This window comes from Pagrus pagrus (assembly GCF_965226575.1).
Source record: "Pagrus pagrus genome assembly, chromosome: 24".
NCBI classification, from domain to species: Eukaryota; Metazoa; Chordata; class Actinopteri; order Spariformes; family Sparidae; genus Pagrus; species Pagrus pagrus.
Window position 1 is genome coordinate 6139608 of NC_140206.1, and position 17205 is coordinate 6156812.

The 17205-nt window shown below is 42.0% G+C and overlaps 1 protein-coding gene across 4 annotated transcripts in view; it reads left to right on the forward strand.

Moving 5' to 3' along the window:
* Positions 1 to 17205, forward strand: part of tns1a (tensin 1a) — a 99086-nt gene that overhangs the window by 60199 nt on the left and 21682 nt on the right. For 2 of the 4 annotated variants that reach the window (XM_084347587.1, XM_084347589.1), the window contains exons 10-16: positions 555 to 619; positions 1066 to 1149; positions 4790 to 5050; positions 5168 to 5243; positions 5356 to 5485; positions 6178 to 6243; positions 6438 to 6563. In XM_084347587.1, coding sequence (XP_084203713.1) covers positions 555 to 619; positions 1066 to 1149; positions 4790 to 5050; positions 5168 to 5243; positions 5356 to 5485; positions 6178 to 6243; positions 6438 to 6563 — 808 coding nt within the window. Of the gene's footprint in view, positions 1 to 554; positions 620 to 1065; positions 1150 to 4789; positions 5051 to 5167; positions 5244 to 5355; positions 5501 to 6177; positions 6244 to 6437; positions 6564 to 17205 lie in introns of all 4 variants that reach the window. The other 2 variants (XM_084347588.1, XM_084347590.1) reach the window with 2 other exon arrangements.

Below are 17205 nucleotides of genomic sequence, written 5' to 3' on the forward strand. Positions count from 1 at the left end.
TTTCTTAGTCAGGAGCAGTGGCTTCATGTAGTCTTTTTAACCTAAAGGCTGCAAGAACATCCAGCGGACACTGTAGTGTTGTTCATAAATGGTTTTCCTTTTTAAAAATGTCCTTATTTTTTAACCTACAACACCATATGAATATGTGGTTTCTGACTTCTAAAACTCAGCATGAATCCTTGTCGTTGATCACTTCTTGCAGTTATAAACTTGTCTTGTTTAAACAAACATCACTACACAGTATTTGCCCAATGCTGTACAGATGAAAAACATTTTTCCCTGCTTAACTTGTTTCTCTTTAGAGTCTGACCGGTCACTTTAAATAAGCAGAGGGATCAAATATTATTTTATGTTATTTATGCTTCCAGCTTTTCAAACTCAATTCAAGTAGCTTACTGACCAGTTCATCACATCTGAGGATTTGTTTGTTCTGCTCTTTTTCGATGATTAATGCAAAGTCTTTGATCCCTTTGAAATGATTCCTGTTTCAAAACAACTTTTTAATTATACATCTTGAAAAACTGTAACTGAGGCTTGTTTTGTCTGTGGCACAGGGCAACCGAGGACGGACAGGGGTGGTGGTGGCTGCGTACATGCACTACAGCAACATATCCGCAAGGTATCAAACATTTTGTGCTATACTGAGTTTAAATAAAGATAATTTAGGCTGTGAGCACTGTGAACGTGTGATTTAGTCCATTACATCTCGTCCTCACAAGGTTTTGTAAGGACAAGAGCACCTATCAATCACAGTCAGGCCTCGAGGTCTGGGACTTGAGCAGCCTTGAAAATTAAACACCAATGTGATTATTATGGCAAAACACTCCGTCCTGGCAAGCTTATTTTTCTGGCTCTGCGAGAAGAAGCACTCGAGAAATGTCATCATTCTTCAATGCAACCAGATGTTAATAGGTGGGAAGGAGCCAGGAGGATTTAAAGCTGCTCTGTACACGATGAAGGCCAGGGGGTAATTCTGAATCACAAGCTTGGGGGGAAAAGTGCAGCTCTTCCACGATACTGTTATTGCTTGTATGTGACTAATATGTCTGATGTTGTGTCACGCAGTGCTGACCAGGCGTTGGACAGGTTTGCCATGAGGCGCTTCTACGAGGACAAAGCACTTCCTGTGGGTCAGCCATCACAAAAAAGGTCAGTTATTACCTCACTTCCTGTTTGCTGACATCTGCTTGATGAGTCTGACTTTTGCGTGAGCGCTGTTTCTTAATTTTACTCCAGAACAGAAGAAGAAATTTGCTAAACTTCGTCTCCTGTTAGCTACCGTTGCTACGCCCGTCGAGCTTTCCGTTCTCGCAGGAAAAGGCGGAAAATGTACCACCTTAAGTCATTCTTGAAAGCTGGCAACTGTTGAATTTGTTAGCGGAAATTTCAACCCTTGCTAGCAGGATTCATCAGCTGTAGCTCGCTAGCTAGTTAGGCTAACCCGTTTGATAATCGATTGTAAAAGACATGAAAGCACACAAACAGCTTTGTTCTTGGAGCTAGTAAGTCCTAGTACTGTTTTTTTCTGCATTAAAAGGGTAATCTTTTCATGCACTAGCTCACTGTTTACATTTTTAACGTTAGCTATGTCGACTAACAATTTTGGCTGGATATGCTGGGGCGTAAACGTATCCAAATCCAACAGAGCGGGACAAAGATGCTAACATTAGCCTTTAATATTCTGATATGCATTCAGGGCCAGCTCCAACCGATGGGAAAATACTACAAAGTGGATTTGTTGGCTAGTATTTTTAACCATAACCTTAATCCACACAAAATAATGTACCAAGAAGTGTTTCTTGGCCTCGGGAGTCGTGTTACTGGAGGGAATAAGCTACCTCGTTGGACGTGCCAATGTTTTGCTGCACGTGACAGCAGACGAAGCAGCCTAGTCTCAGATATATTCCATTCAGTTTTGGTCTGATGTTTTCAGTTTTTCAGGATGAGCAAAAAGGAAACCACAAAACTCTTTACATACAGAGAATGGCTTTTAGGGGTTTCTATGCTATAATTATAATAACACGGGTGATTAGCAAACATTCAACTGAAGAACCGACTAACAAGACAAAGATCCACACCAAACTTTGTTTTCGAAACAATTCACATCGGAAATTCCTTCCCTTTTTTTTCTCTTCTGTTTATCTGCTATTCAGCTTTAATTGGGATAATTGTGTGTGAACGTCACAGCACGGAAAGTGTAATCTATCTCGTCCGTCTGAAAAAGATTCCACTGGTGTCCCTCGGGAGGCTTGGTGGCAGTTCATTCCTGTCTCCTTCGCGTATCAGAGCATATTTTCCTCCAATTATTCCCCACTTTTAGCATTGAGCGTTGTGAGATAATGTCCTTTCCGTGAACAGAGAGCAAAACAGCGGTGTAAATTCCAAAGCAGAACGGGTCAAACCAATCAAGAGTGGTTGAAAGGTATTTAAACAATTTCTTATGTGGATTGCAGCTCCCTCTAGGAGGAGTGACACATCCTTCTTTAAGTCATAAATCTCCTCCTAAAATATTATTAGCTCCCTCTGCGTTATTAGACAATCAACTGCTTAAAGGCCTGCCCTCTCACCGTCTCTCTTTTTCACCTGCCGGGAGAGGAATCCTGATCCGAGCGCTTCTCGGAAAGGATGAGCAGGACAGAGGTTGCAGGGAACGAACGAAGAAACACAGGAAACAGCAGGGGACTTAACACCACTTCATTTCACCACTGGTGAATTAGACATCCAGCCATTCTCTAACAGGTCTATAGGCTTGCCCTCTGCCCCGCTGCTATTTCCTGCTTCGGATATAATTATCTCTGCCCCTGGAGTCTGCCAGTATTATGGTCTGGAATGTGTGACATTAACATCAAGAGTGGGAGATGAGCTCAATCTGCTGCCGGTGCTGTAAAAGCTTGTAAAAGTTTGGATTAAAGGTGTTACTCGTAGCATTTTAGCGCCATTAAATGATTGCCATGTTGGATGGATAATGTCAGCCCAAAAGCTACAGTACACAAAGTGATCCCTTGCTGGGAGGATTGGCCGCCTCTTATGTGCCTCAGCAGGTCAGATTCAGGTGGAAAATGTGCTGAATTGAATGACGGCACAAACAGGATGTTTGTAGACTCCATCAACTTGTTTTTATCTTCATTTTAAAGTTGCTCACAAGAAAATGTGAACGGAAACTTGGGCAAAATAAGGAATCGTTACTTGTCCTTCACAAAAGTTTAAATAGTGTCAACGTTAGGTATGACTTCTTGACAATGTGACTTTTTGAAATGTGTTGCCGAGCTAGGTTTCTGTAAGGATGCATGTCTGACTGACTGCCATCAAAGAATTGAAATAAAAGTTTGTAATGAGGTGAAAAAGTTGACATTTGAATAAAAGATGCCAAGATGGGTGATGGAAGGAGAGATTTAGATACGATAGTGATGCTTTTGCAATTACTGCCATGAGTCCCAGAGCTCAGACGCTGACAATCATGGAGTAAAACCTGCAGGATGATGGAAACTCTCAACTGAACCAACCAGAACAATCTTGAGGACATGGTGTTGATATGGAGGTTGTGGTTGCGTAATCGTAGCATTGGAAGACAGAATGACAGGATCGCTGATGATTGATCTAATATTAAAAACAAGCACACGAAGACAGCCAAGGACAAGCAGTACAACGTATACAAGTTAATTTCTCGATAAAGGCCAGAACATGATTACATCTCATATCACGCACGCAGACGCACTGTAAATACAAGCCGTTTCCTCCTCTCAGCGCTGCTCTCGTGGCGTCCCCGCTCAGTCTAATTGAATTAGAAAGAGGCTAAACCATCTGGCCACTGACAGCACAGCAAAGGAGGGGGGTGTCTGCATGTGGCGACCCCACGGTCAAGGTCACGGTTGGTACGATCATCATTATCATCATTAACAACCAGACCACACTAACTCAACAGACCCCCAACTGGCCTCTGCACACACCGATTCAGTCTGACATTTCCCTCCGCGGATAAAGGTTGTTTTATAGTCGGAGTGGGATTCAGTTCTGGCAGCTGTTGGAGGTAAAAGTGAACCACACAGGATGAGGGTTTTTGTCAGCATGAATTTGGTGTGTAATCTAGTCAGAACGTCCTGAGAAGACATAGTTGTTAGACGATGGTGATCCCAGACCCTGTAATCAAGTGCCACCATCACACCAAAACTTCCTGTTGATGACTTGTTTGTTCTAGAGCAAGGTTTTTCTAACAACCACTGACTGGATTACCACGATATTCATCACTACCAAAAGGCAAACATGCGTGCCTGTGCACCACTGAGCATTCATCTCTTTGTCTCAATGCACCAAAGTCATGCCAAGAGCTAAAAAGTCTCATCATTTATTTGGCAAAGTGACTGAAAGTCTCAGCACAAGTGATACTGCCAATGGGATAAAGTCCTGATTTTAATGACCAATGTGGGTCTTGGAAAACTTTACTTTTATTTGTTTTATTCCCTTTACTCATCTTGGTAGTTTTTTTAGGGTTAGGTTCGGGATACAGATCCCAAAAAAAAGGTGGGGCAAGAAAGACGGGGAATAACATGCAAAAAAGGTCGTTTGTTGGACCGATGTTGGAGTTGTTGTGGTTCATGGTCGGCACCTTATTCCCAAAACCGGATTATTCAATCTTTGAAAAACAGTGTTGTCTTGTTATTTCTTCCTAAGTGGATATATGAGTCTTTTTCCCAACTCGTCAAATACTGACGCTCTCAGATCGCAAGATTCTTGGAGCCCTAGTGCTCTATAAAGGATGTGTCGGACTGAACAGACTTACTTTCCTCTGCAGGTATGTGCAATACTTCAACGGCCTTCTCTCCGGACACATAAAGATTAACAACAAGCCTCTGTTCCTGCATCATGTCATCATGCACGGCATTCCCAACTTTGAGTCCAAAGGAGGTGAGTATCTTCTTCAGCCAAATGAACAGTCAGAACATTATCTTTCTGCAGAATATTTTATTTCCCTTTGTTGCTTTCCCGTCACAGGCTGCCGTCCTTTCCTGAAGATCTACCAGGCAATGCAACCAGTCTATACGTCAGGAATATAGTATGGACATTTTTATTCCAGTTTCAGTGTGGTTTGTGTGAATCCAAGGCAAAGATGACACTATACTGAATCAAGTTATTGAATTTTAACAAGACATCATTGTTTTTATTCCTACAGCAATGTTCAAGGAGACAGCAACACCAGTATCTGCATCACCATCGAGCCCGGCCTGCTTCTGAAGGGAGACATCTTGGTAAGATTTTAAAATATCAAGTAGATATTTCTCTCACATGTAGAGCGATATTGCCAGACTCAATCGATTGTATTGATCTTTGACAACCCTTCTCTCCCTTTTCTTTCCACAGTTGAAGTGCTACCACAAGCGCTTCAGAAACCCGACCAGAGATGTGGTGTTCAGGGTGCAGTTCCACACCTGCGCCATCCACGACCTCGGGGTGGTCTTTGGGAAGAACGAGCTGGATGAGACCTTCAAAGGTAACAATCCTCCGGGTGGGTGTTGGTGCCTTTTATCATTGTGTGTTCATAAGAATGAAAAACTTGATTTAATCCCCAGACAAGTACAGTTCTTTCTCTAAAGGTTGTCACTGCAGTAGTTTTAAACTGGTTTTCACTGGTTTCCAGTATGGAAAAGTTCTCTCTGTTCCTGCTCTTCATATTTTTATAGTAAACAGGGTCCTCTGGTGGTGAAGGCAAACTCAGCAATCACTTACATTCAGTGTTAAGGAGTAGTGAACTACATGGAGTTAAAATCACCCCTCTGGTTGTTCAGCTCAGAGTGATTCAAGTTATTAAATTACTTTTTTTGTTTGCGGATTTTAATACTAAGACAACAAACAAATGTTGAGCCATTAAAGGAGGGGAGAAGAACTTGAACATATCAGCTGTCAATAAGTCACGAGTATTGATTATTGCTTTTAATTAACAAACGCTCGGAGAAGTTGACAAAGATTGTATATTGTGTTTCTTACACCTGTTTATATTACTCAAAATGAATACAAATACATGCTAAAATGTATTTTTTGGAAGCTTGTTGAACTGAAATCAAAGTCTGATCTGTGATTGTCACTGTAATGCTTGATGCAGGTTAAAACATATATTACATATTGTGTCTGTGTTCATTCGTGTCCATTTTCTGACATCAGTCTTTACGCCATGTGTCTCTACAGATGAGAGGTTCCCAGAGTACGGGAAGGTGGAGTTTGTTTTCTCATACGGGCCAGAAAAAATCAAAGGTAAACTATATATATATAGTAAATGTGTCTATATAGTGTATGTAGAATATGTATAATATTGAAAATAGATATATTAAGTATCAGATCTGATGTATTCAAAACAGTAGCAATGACATTTTTCTGACACTGCTGATATGACAGCTAATACACTCAGTGGGAGGACTCCATTACCCATCATGCCATGTGTTCCTCAGGCCTGGGCCACCTGGAGAACGGGCCGAGCGTTTCTGTGGACTACAACACCCAGGACCACCTGATCCGCTGGGACTCGTACGAGAGCTTCAGCCAGCGCGGTGAGGACGCTGTGGACGGCGAGCACGGTATGTCCACACCCACGTGCACACAGTGTGATGGATGGGTTGTCTCCACTCATCCACAGTTACTAATAGAGACCGTCAGACTCGCATGCTGTCCAATTTTAGAAGTTTCTGAAAAAAATCTTAACATTCAGCGGACATAAATGAAATTCTTCCGTCGCCACCACAAGTCGAGATCTCTGCGCTCTATCGAAGACGAGATACATCTGAGTCTTTCTACTCGTCACTCACCTCTCAACTCAACATCTCTGAGCTGCCCATGCATGCCCCCGAACCCTCCTCCCTCCCGAGGCCTGTCAATTAGTCCTTTAAATAGCCGCTGCAGAAATAGGGGGGCGTCAGTCGCCCTGCTACTGGCTGGGGGGTTGTAACCTGAGAAGCCACCAACCGGCAAGTCCCACAAACCCACCTCCATCCCCTCCTAGATCCTGCTTCTGTACCAGGAGTTCAGGAATTTGAAATCCGGGCACCCTGTATCATGTCTCCTACCTATTCAGTTATCCTCAGACATATCAGTGCAAGGAATGAATGCTGAATACCCAAAATATGAAATGTCTAGTTCATTGCAGCAGCCATTAAGGGTTTTGTTGCTGCTAACTCAGTTGGAAATTGTCCCAGTGGCCCGTCAAAAATATCTAGGAGCGTTTTTCTATGGCTGGAAAATATCCTGAATTCTTGTGAAAAACATCCAGTGTTGTTGCCACCAACACAGCTGGAAATTGTCAAAAATGTCAAGAATGTCCAGTTTTGTTGCTACTAACACAGCTGGAAATCTTCCTGACGTCTCATCAAAAATATCTGGAAAATGTCCCGACATCTTGTGAAAAACACCCAGTGCTGTTGCCACAAACACAGCTGGAGATTGCCGGGACGTCTCGTCAAAACTGTCTGGTTCTGTTGCCACTAACACGGCTGGAAACTGTCCAGAAGTCTTTAAACCTGCCCTCTGGACTGTTTCTACCATTTGTCACTGATTTTAAGCAGTTATGCAGTAAGAAATCAGTTGCAGAGGAGGCAGACACATTACAAAGTCAAGTTGCATTTTTGTGATTTGTGCAAATTATTATCATCATAGTTTGTAAATGAATATATATTCAGTCTGAACGAGTAAATGGGATCACTGAACAGCAGAACATAATCATTACAGGATCATTTGTGACATAAGCATCGATGACATCATAAAATATCCTGTCTCAGACTTTTTAAGACTGTTACCTCTTTCGGCGATGATGAGATGCGCTATTACTGCTGTTAATCTGAGAAAACAGGAGGACGCACTCACCCTCCGTTGAGTCAGGACTTGGCAGCCATCGCAGCGCTGCTGCGTCCACTTTTATATATGGGATTTTTTTTTCTTCTCTTTTTTTACGGCTTTGCAAAGACCCATTTCATTTTTATGAACATCCCCCGAGAACCGTTGCGGTAATTGCTGTGTTGCAAGAAGGTCAGTGGGAATCGCCAGGATTGCAAGTTTGATCCTAATTGAATGGGTGGCGGCGGCGTTCTCAGCACTCAGCAGAAAGAAAAAGCTCTCGGCCAGTTTGCTCATTTCTCTAATTGCGGCCGTCGCTCTTGCACTTGGACGTGAGAATCTGAGCTTTCAGAGGAAGCCGGTGCAGGAATACAGTATCTGTTTTTATGAGGAGGGAACAGATGACGAATAAAGCAGATTACACTTGTATTAGAAGATCTGATGAGATCCGATGACAACGCCAAAGAGAGATTCAACAAAATAACCATCAGCGGTAGTTTTATTCCGACAAAAAAGACTTGTTTTGTTGTCGTAAAAAGTAATAAACTACCACTGGGAAAAAAGATATGTATTAAAGATTATTAATAGGCAGTGAGAGAATGTTAATCAGGTGTCAAATACACATTTGGGTGATGCCACATGAATGACGCTGATAAGCCTCCGTGACAGAACGCCCTATTTTTACCCGCCGCCGTACAGCGGACGCTAATCACTCATCATCAGGTATCATTTGGGGAATCCGGACTTGTTTATTCGTCCGGGTGTTAAACAAATGATTCATCCTCTGGGGCTCGGGGCAACTCATCCTGACGCCATTTTTAACAGAGTCCAGCGACCTTGGAAATCCCGTCGAGAGGACTCAGCGAAAGATGGGTGTCTTAAAAGGGTCGGCGGGATTAGGCGGCTTAGAGTTGTGTGCATTTCATACTCACGGGGAACGCGAGGAGAGGCGTCCTTAGCTTTCTTTAACAGGAGGTATTTGGGACGAGTGTTGCACTTAAGCAGTCACTGAGGTGTGAGTTTGAAGGTGTTGGTCCAGCTGTTATACGGTATTTTTGCACTATATGGGCGTCTGTTTATGCCTGTAAACTTACTTATTATTTGTTCAGGTCTTTTGCAGTTTTTTATGTGGTATGTTTAAGTGTGCGTGAGTGTGTGTGAAGCGCACCTTGTGTTTGTCGGCTCGCCTTTGCTCCACTAATAGCCCCGCTGTGTGGCGGCAGCTGTCGACCCCGGAGGTCAGAGCAGTCAGAAGGCCACCGTTCGGGCCAGCGAGCAGCCGAGGAGCAACTGCAAACCTGCTTTTTAAAAAAATGACAGATTATTTTCATATTCTCATTTTAAACACTGGAATCAACACAATATCCAATTTATGGCACAAAATGAGATCGTTTTATGGTACATCATGACAAAAAAGGCATTGTTCTTTCTATAAACTCACAGTGGACGATTGTAAATATCACTTCTAACTATTTTGTTCATTTAAAGCAAGAAACTAAACATTTGGTGAGATGCCAAGGATTAAGGGGCAGTAGATATTTTGTCTTATTTTGAAAGAACAGCGACACTAACAGTATAACTTGGTGCGAGAAAGAAAAGATCTCAATTGTTTATGGTCCTTAACCCAAAGTATAATGATTGAAAACACTAAAACTGAATGCTTGTGTTCAGAACTGCTTCATGCAGCATCTTCAGCATATCAAGTGGACGTTTTATAATGTTTCCAACTTGAAAAAAAGTCATAAAAAGTACTGAAGTAACCACTTAAACTCAAATACTGTTAAGTATATTTCATTATAAAGCTATGAGCTGCTATCTTGAATGAAGTGCGTGTTCAAGGAATATAATGTTCCCTTGAGAATAACCACTAAACGTAGTGTTTTGCCACAGGAGAATAAGTGTGTGTGTTGCAGTGTGTGTGGTGTACAGTAGGGCAGCGGGCCCAGTCTTCCTTGTTTACCGCCCACCTCCCATATTTGGCTGGGGCTGAGCCCTGAAACATGTCTGGAATAGCTGGATAGAGGCAGACGGAGAGACAGAGATAGAGAGACAGGCGCAGAGAGGCAGAGAGGAGGAGAGACGACCAGACTTCTGCCAAAGTGTGAAGGGTTTTTTTCGTGTATTGGTGAAGTTTGAACGAAGGGGAAAGGAAACGGACGGAGAGATTAAGGAATGAAGTAAAATCGAACGGAGACGGAGAGCAGATAAACAGCACTGGTTGGTGAGTCCTTCAGATTACTAATGGTCACTTTCCTTACAAATTAAAAACATGTTGATTTCAAATCCATGTGTGGCCGCCTTTAACATGCAGTAAATTCAAGTTTTATTAAATCATGTGAAAAATATATGAAATATGTTTTATTTTTGCAGCAGTTAAATGGTTTCTTGGCAATGTTATGCAGGTTTTGCCCTCTGAAACGTCTTTCGTCCGTACGAAACGACAAGACTTTTTGTTCATCGGGTCCCACACACAAGAGTCTGTTTGTCTGTTTATTGCGTTTCCATGTCAACACTGTTGCATCTTGTGTGTTTGGCACCTATATGGCATAAAATGAGTCATGGAGCGAGCAATTTGTGTGCGGAACATTTTATGAGCGGGCTGCAATTTGGGTACACCAAAACTATTAGGGAGCTTTGGTTGGTAACTTCGTGTGAGCTCCGGAGAGCTTGGACTGGGACAGAGTACATGTTGGAAGGTTTCCTGGAGACAGTATTTGAAAAGCTGAAACCTTTGGGTTGTTGGTGTATTGATCTGTATATATTTTACGTATTTGTGTATGTTTCTCCGTGGTTGCTGCAAGACAACAGAAGGGAACGCGACAATATGAGATATCATTGAAATAAAAGGCACCTTCTGGTAGAAACGACCGAAAAAGAAGTATCTTGAAGGTCCAATTTGCAAGAAAGTTGATTTTTGAGGATGCTTTGGGATTGTACATCAGGTTGACCACCATCCCAAAGCGTCAATAAACCCAAAGAATCCATATTTGACGAGTTCGAAACCCAAAGCGCCAGTCTTTGACCAGTTTGGAAACCCAAAGCGTCAGTCTTTGACCAGTTTGGAAACCCAAAGCGCCAGTCTTTGACCAGTTTGGAAACCCAAAGCGTCAGTCTTTGACCAGTTTGGAAACCCAAAGCGCCATTGGGAATGTGACTCAAAAATCCATTTTCTATCAAATTGGACCTTTAAGTTGATGTCTGACAAAATATTTACTCTTCAAATAAGATTAGAGCAGTTCAATTACATCATCAGTTGATTTATTTCCAAATCAAGCCCTCAGTGTCCAGCACTCATCTTTGAAAAAATAACTTCATAGCTTCAGGAAAAAGGGAAGCTTTCAGTAAAAGTTACATTTGTCTGAAGTCTGCAGAAATGGCGAGTGATCAGGTATTTCCAGAGCACTTTGTGTGTGTCTTGCACAAGCACATAATGCTTCTAGTTAGACCTCGTGCTGACAGCACAGTGAGCTGTAGCAGCAGGTTCAAATCCCAGCCGTGAAAACCCCGCTGAGCCAGTCCTCATCTCTTAATGCCTCCTTTCTCCTACTGTCTGTCTAGATGTCTACATATGGATTTATCTCTGTCTCTTAAGGTCTGTTGGCTGCTCTGCCTTTGTCTTTTTCTATGAGCGCGTTATTGATTTCGGTTAACTCGACCTCATTTGTACTTTTCTGAAAGTATCTGTCAAATCCCTTCTGAAAAAATACGAGACAAAATAAGTTTAAGTGACTGTTTTGTTGATTTTGTATTTGAAGTTTGTCATATAGTTTGTCATTAATACAGCTTTAAAAATCCAAATGCTTTTGATTGATACTGTAACTCTTGTGCACTAACATTGAAGCACAGCACTTACAGTAGGTAAAAGGTTGCCGTCTCTAAGAGTTAAACGTGGCACCCCAAAGCTCTCAAAGAGACGGAGATGACAGACCGACATCTAGGTAGAAAGCAGGCAGACAAACTTTTATGACAGCTACTAATCCTCTTGAGTGAAAGACATATGGACGGACAGATGCACAGAAAACCAAGCTGCCAGCCGGGAGACAGCCAGACGTGGAGACAGAGGCAGACATTCAGGCCAGAGAGTTAGCCTGACGTGATCCTGCCGAAGCAATTTTATGACACACTGGTGGTGTAATTTTGTTCTTGTTCATATGCAAAGATGCCAACTTGACCCCTGAGGTTTTGAGCTGATATCAAACTAATATTTTCAGGCTGAAGCAAACGTTTGGTTCCATTATACGGCTTGTTTAACCATGTACTTGACGAATTATGTTTAAGAAAATGTGGACAGTTGAAACTAAGCGTTAATCCATAATCATGCATTTGTTTGAGGCAGATTTAATATCAGATTCTACAGATTGTGACTGATGAAGAAGACAACACCTTATCTAATATATCTATATCTGATAAAGGTGCCTTTTCAATGTATTTCCCTCCTCATGAAACAACTGCAAAGCCATTTTTTTTAAAACCTTGCAATGTTAACATTAGAGATGTATTATTTAGAACTGGATCCCAGACTCAAAGATGGTTAGTCGCCTGGCTCGTACGGCAAAAAGGTTTCTAGCTTCTGGATTTACTTCCTAGTTATGTGGCCCAATAAGTATGTGCAGTAGGGTTCTGCCCGCTGACCCCGCTAGTGAGTTTCCTGGGCAGCCAGCGCCAAAAAGGCTACCTGCTGTCAAAATGAAATCATTTGAATAGGACCACATCTGGGTCCAGGTCCAGGTCCACCTATAAGTGAGTTTAGGGGAATGGCGAAGGATGCCCGGTCGAAAGGTGGGATCAATTTTGATCATACCCTCTCAAATCGCTGACTGGTTGCAGGGGAATTTTTCACTGTAATAACATGAGTGGCCAATGGGCAAAATTTGAAACAAGACTGAGTGGCATTGCCCTATCCAGTCCTAAATAATATATTCACGAGTTACGTGCATGTTGCTAGCTTGCAGCCTTCCTCCCCCTCGCCTTTGTTGGCACATTGCTACATTTCTTTGCACGTTACCACCATCCAACTGTGGAACTTGCTTATCAAAACACTGCTCTTTAGCACTACTAGTGGTCAATAACTCCAAAGGGTGCCTTTAACCTTTTAAAGTGACTTCAAATTGAAAAATGTTATCACTATATATCATATTATATTAGCCGTTTTCTGTCTCCTGCCAATGATTCAGGGCCGACAAAAATTGTAACTTCACTTTGGTTTTACGGACCAAAAATCTATTACAAACGCGACCCAGCTGAAGATCTGATATGACAGAGAGAAAGGAGCCGACATGAATCAGACGCGGAGTGTAGCTGGATGTCAGTCAGACATGGAGACAGTCAGACAGATCGCTTTTTATGACAGTCGCTCAGATGACAGACAGGCGGATGGATGACATCATCCTGAAAGCAATCTTGGGGACAGACACTGATACAGTCACGTCACGTTACCTCAAACGGTGACAGCTGGACACTGGGTGATGGATGGACTCAGAGGCAGACACGGCAAATATAAAACCGCGACAGTTTTCCTTGTGCCAGTCACTGATACACCAACCATGACACCTTTTTCACTGATGGACTGTCACATCATCCCTTATGAGGATGTCTCTCTTTCATGCTCTACTGCAAAAAGTGTCCAACCTGAGTCGCCCGTTTGCAGCCTATACGTTTTTCTTTGTATGACGTGAAATAGGTCTTTGGTTTTTCAGGAGAGTGTTGCCCTAAAATCAGTTTGTTCACTCTTCACTCAAAATACAAACAAAAAGGAATTCAGTTGCGCTGGAAACAAGAGAAGAAAATAACAGTTTCAGGAAAAGGAAGCTTTTAAGACCAAGTGCTGAAATGAGCGGCTTAACGAGGATATTTTTGCAGTGTCTCCACGTCTCTCACTGGTCTTTAAGACTAGTCAGTCAGTTGTCAGTCAAACCCAGTCACCCACTGCTGGCACGCAGACTGGCCGGCGTAACAGTGATCTGAAAGCTGTGAAGGTGAATGTCACATCCTGCTGCGAGATACCCGATGGCTCACTGACAGCGCCATGCCTGCCACTGCATGTCAGTGTGTATAATTGTACATCTAAGAGTCTCCAACTGGCTCAAAAATGTTGATCCACGTGATGAAAGGGCAGTTTGCAGCAGAAAAACACAAAGCGACAACAAGATACTTTGGGTCACACTGGAAAACATATCCATCTGAACCTGTTAATATTACTGATGGTTAAACCTTTATCCTTGAGATAATTTAAAAATAAGAAAGCTGAGTGAGTGAGTTAATTAGACATGATGTCAAAAGTCCAAACAAGTATTTATTGGTCAATCAAGACTTTGTTAAAGAGTCAAGAAGTCTTGCCAGAAACAAACGTTTTAGTTTAACTACAGCATAATAAAAACATCCTTAGAAGTCATTAAAATCCAATAAATCTTCCACTTTCTTGTTAATTTATCTTCTTTACACTGCTTGTTCCAAGAATGATCTTAAATTTATCTTAAGTCTTGATTTATCTGCATCATTCTCTCTATCTCAGAGGGAGTGCACCATTCTCATCCCGTTCCTTCAAGTTTAAGTTTAGCATTGTTTTGGTTTGTCTTTAACGAGCCGTAGAGAACAAATGGTTCTTTTCATTCTTGCCTTCTTCACCCTCTTTAAAAGCAGGGTGCCTCACTTTCCCAACCTCCCAGTTTTACTGCTCTCTTGCCCACCCAGTTTCCCCCTAACCCATGGACCTTCTTCCAACTAACCAAGAGACCTTTCTGGCATGGGTCAACCCACCCACTCTAAATAGCCCTTACTGTAGATGTCATGTATGCATGTGTGTGCGAATATGCATTTATACATTTACATGAAATCATACACCGTATCCAATAAAACGATCGTTCCCAAGTCACACACCATAGGATCACCGTTGAATTATGTGTAAACGTTAGTTGTGTTTCTATATTTATATGTGTCTGCATTTTGTAAAAATGTGGCTGGCCCTTTTAATATTTTATAAGGTCATCGTGTCCTCTATAAGAGTGTCAAGCCCGACTTGAAATTTCCACCACCCTTGGAAACTAGCAGCCCACAAGAGGACCCAAAGGAAAAACACACCCAAAAAACTATTTAAGGATTTTAAGATAAATAGGTGCCAGTTCCACAAAATCTACTGATACAATGGATGGGGCCAAGAATTAAGAAGTTACTATGACATAATATAAGATAAATTGGTGAAAATCTCTTGTACATTGGATATTGCCAAAAATTAAAGGTCCAATTTGTGAGAAAGTTGATTTTTGAGTCTCATTCTCAACTCTGATTGAGCTGACCTACAATCCCAAAGCGTCAGTGTTTGACAAGTTGGGAAACTCAAAGTGATTGAGACTCAAAAATCAACCAACCTTTAAGACGTTACTTTAACATGGAAAATAGTATCATCTGGATAATAATTTCATTTAAAATGTTAAACAAATTAAAAATATGAACTTGTAAGGGAAACAGAAGTGGTCCAAGAACAGAGCCTTGAGGAACCCCTTTATGTAATCCTTGGGAAATCAGCGTTAGTTATTTTGGTCAACATCAGTGAGTATTTGACGAGCTGGTAATGAGACAACTTGTGGACCTCAAAGTTCAAATAAATGACTATAAAGATAAAGTTAATTTAGTTGGCTAAACCTGTGCAATTAAAGGAGTGTGATGGTTTTAAAAGTGAAACGACTGACGTGTTTTCTCCCACATCAGTCCTAAACTTACACGGTTTCATACACCAAGAACCCAGGGAGTAATTCATAATGCACGTGTACACAGTGTCCAGCATGTTCTCACTACTTTATAGGTGTGTCGACAGTGTGTTTGTTAATCTCTAATGTAATAACTATGTATATAATCCACATCCCAGGCGGTGCATTTGATACAGCAATAACAGTGGTTGTAGCACATTGTCTATTTATAATAAACCATTGGCCACAGGTGTTTAAATGGCTTTTTAATGGCCTCCAAGGCTGCGATGTGGCAATGAAACACTCAAGCGAACACTTAAGAGGATACAGCCGAGAGGCAGGTGCTGTGTGTGTGCGTGTGTCTGTGTGTTTCTGTGTGTGCAGCGCTGTATGAGCAATGCCTCTGGCACTTTCACGAGAGAGGAAAGAAGCTGTCACAAGAGAGAATATAGAGAATGGACAGGTGTGTGTGTCAGAGAGACTAATATTAGTGCTGAGTCAATGGAAGGGACAATTAAGATGCTAAATTTAGTTTTTTTATTAGTACTTTATGTACAAAAATCTCTTGAACCTGGTTTGGATTTTACTGGATATGTAAAAGAGTGGTGGTAAATGTGGCTTTGTCCTTAGAGACAGAGAGGATGGCATGTTACACCCGTTAACCGCAGTAGGAAACAAATTGTTAGCCATTTGTGTTAGCCAAGCCTCGGTGACTCAACCAGTCTAATTTGAGGTCTTCTGCAGCTATTTATTGACATATGAAGAAAGCTATTTGTTCTATTCAGATGGAGAACCGCTTGTTTGTGCCACTCAGAATCATGGTGACTGGTTTTGTCATCGTGCATGGATCATATCTGAATCACTGTGTTTATAATTCAATGGGTGTGTGTTCGCATTGAAGTGTTCAAGGAAGCTCAGACAGCTATAACCATAATAATACGAGAAACCAAACCAAACAAAATTCACTTAATCCTTTCACAGGGTGTCCATGTTGGCATTGTGATGTGTTTAGCATCCAGCAGATATCCGGTTGTTTATCCGGTTTCCATGGTAATGTTTGGACCACTTGAGGACTTCTCGACCAACAAAAGCTCAAGAACAGCTACTAAGTGGACTTGAGTAAGATGGCTGTGTCCTCACCGCAGGGTTTGAGTCCAACCTCTGGTCCTTTGTTGCATGTCACCCCATCCATCTTTCCTTTTTCCTGTCAACTTTATAGTTGTCCTTTCAAATAATGGCAGAAAAAGACAGAATATGGTATGATATAGTTTGTATTATGGTTTGTAGATGCTGTGTCCTCGCTGTAGGGTTAAGGTCCAACTGGTGGCCCTTTGCAGTCATCCCGTCTCTCTTTCTTTCAACTTTCCTGTCAACTTTATAGCTGTCCTATCAAGTAAAGGCACAAAAATGTACTTAGAGCATGTCCAGGATTAACAGAAATAGCACCTCCTGAAGCTGCTAGGGATTCAGTGTCTTGCTCAGGGATACCTCAGCAGGTCAGATTTTTGCAGGCAAGCACGTTTCTCCCAGCTTACGCACATGCCATGAGTGTGGGGCAAATGTAAAGGTCGTGACCTTGTGAACGCTTGTCTGGTAAGTTCCCGTCATGCCCGGCGTTGTTTTGCACTTCCGTCCTTTGCTAAGTCGAGGGGATTGTGCCAAACTGACAGGCCTCTGTTTAAGGAGGTGAGAGTCATTCACACTTGACCTG